Source organism: Sardina pilchardus, chromosome 1 (genome assembly GCF_963854185.1).
Source record: "Sardina pilchardus chromosome 1, fSarPil1.1, whole genome shotgun sequence".
NCBI classification, from domain to species: Eukaryota; Metazoa; Chordata; class Actinopteri; order Clupeiformes; family Clupeidae; genus Sardina; species Sardina pilchardus.
The window spans coordinates 3,348,653-3,353,852 of record NC_084994.1 but is presented as its reverse complement, the minus strand read 5'-3'; the positions used below and the strand labels follow the sequence as shown (position 1 = coordinate 3,353,852).

Here is a 5,200-nt window from a genome sequence, read left to right as displayed (position 1 = left end):
CTCTGGGTTAGTGTGTTTGTGTATATACAGGAAGTAAAGCAGGCAGCTCACTGCTCTGGGTGTGTGTGTGCTTCACCTCACTGGGTTAGCTTCAGCAGCGGAGCTCGAACTCGAACCCCAGTCCAATATGCGGGAGAAAACGGTGTTGTTCTTGTGTTGTGTAGTGGGATGGACTGCAGTGGCCTCTATCATAACATCAGTAGCATGGGAAGGATGGCCGTAAGATTTCAGTTCCATTGCTAGAACTAACTCTCTCTCTCTCTCTCTTTCTCTCTCTCTCTCTCTCTCTCTCAGGCTCAGTAAGTGTGGTATTTCAGATGAAGGTTATGTTTGTCTGGCTCTGGCTCTGATGTTAAACCCCTCCTGTGTGAAAGAGCTGGATGTGAACAACAATCATCCTGGAGAATCAGCACAGAAACTGTTATCTGCTACACTGGAGGATCCTCACCACAAAGTTGAAGCACTTCAGTATGTACTCTAGTGAACCAGAAGCATCAAGTTGTAGTCTGGATTGATTTACTGATATATTACTTAACTGATTTATTGATTTATTCTTACATTCACGCAAGAGAGGATACATGAAATTGCATTCATGCATTCAGTAGCTTAACTGGTACTTTATAATCTCCACTCAGAACAGAACATTTGATTGACAGACTTATACAAAACAAACAAAAACTCTCTTTGAGTAAAAAAATGCATTTCCTATAGTCTAGTTAGAACACATCCATTAACACATAGACTACAGCATGTGACCTGTTACTGTTACTGCAGCATGACTAGTTCTCATTACAGGTAACAAATGAGTCATGAATCAATCAATAATCAGCCAATCTAAATGCAGCATCAAATACACTGTTTACACTTATGTCATTTTATGTGCATTTCACTAAATGTAGTCAATTTGATTCAAAGTAAACTTGCGTAATGTGTAGAGTTCTTCTGTCATAATCCTGTCAAATGTTGTTGCAGATTTGCTGACTGTAAACTCACTGATAAGTCCTGTGAGATTGTTACTTCAGTTCTACAATCACCAAACTCACTGCTACAGCTGGACTTGAATCACAATGATCTGGGGGATTCTGGAGTTCAGCTTCTCTCTAAAGGACTGTCCAGTTTGAACTGCAAAATACACACATTAAGGTGGGTAACTGGGTATCCATTTTATTATCATCTTAGGGAGATGAATCATGACAATATAACACCAACTGGTCAGCATTGAACATGCTGTAGCGTATTGCTTATATAATTGCATTTGTGTAGTCAAACGTTTGAGCCGATTTGGGAGTTTCAAGATTTGTTTGTGGATTAAGCAATATGGCAGCAGTGAGAGTGGTGTGGGTAGCAGATATCACCATGGCTGTGATTTGCAATATGGCAGCAGTGAGAGTGGCGTGGGTAGCAGATATCACCATGGCTGTGATTTGCAATATGGCACCAGTGAGAGTGGTGTGGGTAGCAGATATCAGCATGGCTGTGATTTGCAATATGGCAGCAGTGAGAGTGGTGTGGGTAGCAGATATCACCATGGCTGTGATTTGCAATATGGCACCAGTGAGAGTGGTGTGGGTAGCAGATATCAGCATGGCTGTGATTTGCAATATGGCAGCAGTGAGAGTGGTGTGGGTAGCAGATATCACCATGGCTGTGATTTGCAATATGGCACCAGTGAGAGTGGTGTGGGTAGCAGATATCAGCATGGCTGCAGGCGTGAGGCCAGAGGCCAAGCACAGTGGGTGCCTGAACATTTATTTAGAGCATTGGAGCAGTTCTGTAGTTTATTAGTATTTTAACTAGATGCACCGCATAGCGGTACACAATATGACCGCCGCTCAGTTCTGCACATTCTCTCCAAAACGAATTACGCTTGTCAACTTTCCTGTATCTCCGATTTGTGCAATATACTGTATATATCTCCTACTCTTGCAGCTCATGTGAGTGTGTGCATGTGTGAGTTTGCTTGTATAAAGATGTGTGTGTGTCTGTCTGTGTGTGTGTGAATGTGCATGTGTGCGCGTGTGTGTGTGGAATCCGTGGAAGTGTGTTTATCTGTGCGTGTGAATCTGTTGATATGTGTGTGTGTGAACTTAGTTACTTTTTACACTGAGCCCCCTGCCGGCTCAACATAAAAATGGAAATCGGTTTTGCCAATAGCCTACTCACTATATTGGAATTTAACAGTTACGCCATTTTGACAGTAACGTCAACAATATATAGAAGACATCACAACCTGCAAAAAGTAATTTCAGGGAGGTATCTAAAAATACTTTAACCTACTGAGATACTGAAATACAGATGAATAGCCTCTGTTTGTTCAATAATGTCTAGTCAGTATACCAAATAAGAGAGGCCTATAGATAGAAACTGTGGTAATAAAATATGAAGATTTTGGTAGTTTGGGCTTTTCGTGTATCCTTCTATTGTAGCCATTTAGCCATCTACTTTAGGCCTGAATTATATGCCAATGAAATTACACTTGTTAAACTCACCTCAATAAATATTTTGCAATCATTTAATCCACCATGGGCAATGCTAAAATTACTGTTACAAACCAGCGGCAGAGTTGGCGGTCCAACGCGGGTACCCACCAGTGGCCCGCTGGAGTTTTGCTCATCAGTTCTCTGGCGGTCCACCGGCGGCTCAGAAGTGGCTCCAGATATAGGGCCACCCTTTTGCCGCTTACTACCCACCAGCTTCTAATTGGCCTTATTTATGGCCATAATAATGAAAATGATGTACTAAAATAGCAATAATACATTATAACACTTTCCATTTGCCCTCAATCAGAACAATTTACAATTATTTACAGGGCTTACCAAAGTTACCAAATTTACTAAGGTGAAGACAGTGCCTGCTGATGAGAAACCTATAAATGTATTCTGTAATTTAATAATCCAATATAAAAACATTTATCCTCAGCAACGATCACACAGACTCACCACACATAGTATTAGGTTCAATACATTTTGTTTATTTATTTATTTTACATGCTTTTGTTTATTTATTTTACATGCTCATTTACATGCTTTATTTATTGTACATGCTTAAACAATTTATTAAAATTATTTTTAATAATGATATTATGCAACACACTCTTCAGATGTAAGGACTTAAAAGCCACCTTTCCTGCTGCACCAGTCTAATTAATTTGGAGCGCCAGGGACCTCCTCAAAGCCCGGCCCAGCATCCTCTTAAACAGCATCTTTGGTGGTGTTTCCTCCCAAAATAGCAAAATTGAGCTGAATTTACTACCTTTTCACTACCATCAACATGTGTTTTACTACAAAAGCAAAAGGTGAAGAGTAATGTAATGCAATACCTTTCCAAAACACAACAACATATTTAAGAACAACAGGATTTAACAATGAACAAAGCTACTGGCATTTGAACAGGGGTGTGTAGGCTGTCAATAGGCACTGTATTTACCGGCATGGCTGGAGTTGATGAAGCTTGCTGGGTGGTGGTGCTGGCAAAGGTGTAGTGGTCTGACTGGCAAACTCTGTTGAACAGATTGGTTTAGTGAGATGATTACTGCAATGGTATGACACCTGGCACATGCTAACTAGCGCCTAAAGTACAAACACTTCTAAAGGATATTTCCACTTAATTTTCAGACAAACCAAGCAAGGGACCACATGTACAGACTCTACAAATATTAACCATGATATCAATTTTTTATTTAAATGACTTGAAAGAGATCGTCAGGTATAAATGCACCATACAGTAGTGGCCAGTTAATTTCAGATGCTGTTACATGCTAACTAGCGCCTAGAGTACAAACACTTCTAAAGGATATTTCTACTTAATTCTCAGACAAACCAGGCTAGGGACCATATGTACAGACTCTATAAATACTAACCATGATGTCAATTTTTTATTCAAATAACTTGAAAGAGATCGTCAGGTATAAATGCACCATGCTAGTGGCCAGTTCATTCATTCACATGTTGTTACATGCTAACTGGTGCCTAGAGTACAAACACTACTAAAGGATATTTCCACTTCATTTTCAGACAAACCAAGCTAGGGAGCACATGTACAGACTCTATAAATACTAACCATGAGGTCCGGTTTTTATTTAAATTACTTGAAAGAGATCGTCAGGTATAAATGCACCATGCCAGTTCATTAATTCAGATGCTGTTACATGCTAACTAGCGCCTAAAGTAAACACTTCTAAAGGATATTTCCACTTAATTTTCGGGCAAACCAAGCTAGGGACCACATGTACAGACTCTATAAATACATTTTGGAAACAGGTGTTCGCTTTAAATACAGTTTTTAAAATGAAAATAGTAGAGATATAGAGAAGAGATGTTTTACTTACCTAGTCCTAAGCCTGCGACTGTTTGAGTAGGCCTACTGACATTGTAGGCTATTCGCATCTGCTCGGAGGAGTTTGCTTGATAACGTTTCTAAACGTAAAGACATTTACCAACTTCTTTATAAGTTTGACGGTTACACAGTTACGTGCAAGAACAACAAGTCACGTAAGAGATGAAATCGTTTAGCTTACTGCAACATGAGAAATCAAGTAGCAGCTAGTGTGAAACTAGCGACAGTAAAGAAAATTCCAATATGGCCGCCATTCGGAACTGAGAAATCATAACTCCATCTTCTTCGTTTGTCTTCTTCTCTCTGATCTGATCTATCACTCACTGAGCAGCGCCAGCGCCACACACCAGTGGCAGCAGGCTGCAGTGTTTGAACGTTGTTGCATTAGTTCTGCTTTTGACGTTCTCATATAAAATCGTAATAAATACATAATTGTTTTATTTGGTAAGCACAGGGTAGCCACGGGGGTGGCCAGTGACACAGCTACATGGGGCACAGGCCATTCTAGGCTTCAGTGTAGAACAGCGACGTTGAGGGACCATTCACTAAATGCACACATAAATACATTTATTATAGCCCCCCATGGATGAAATTCCACAAAACTTGGCATACTCCCAGAGGGTGCCAGGTTAATCATACACATGAAATTTGGTGCAGTTCATAGCATCTCATCTGAAGATAGGGGCAATTAAAGCAATATTACATTACATTTTCAATTTTTACCATGGGGGTGCAAATCACAAATGACTGGTTATAAGCTAAGTTGATCCGAGCTCTTGAGACCAACATACCATAAAAAAATTGTCATCCTCGGTGCCACGGTTCAGGTAGTTATGTAGGAAAAACTGCAATTTTTGGGCTTCGG

The 5,200-nt window shown here is 40.1% G+C and overlaps 1 protein-coding gene across 1 annotated transcript in view; it reads left to right on the top strand.

The window, feature by feature from the left end:
- The first annotated feature begins 775 nt into the window (after positions 1-775).
- The window catches only part of LOC134076264 (tripartite motif-containing protein 16-like), a 50,254-nt gene continuing 45,829 nt past the window's right edge, over positions 776-5,200 (top strand). The window contains exons 1-2 of the mRNA XM_062531285.1: positions 776-795; positions 973-1,143. Coding sequence (XP_062387269.1) covers positions 776-795; positions 973-1,143 — 191 coding nt within the window. The remainder of the gene's footprint in view (positions 796-972; positions 1,144-5,200) is intronic.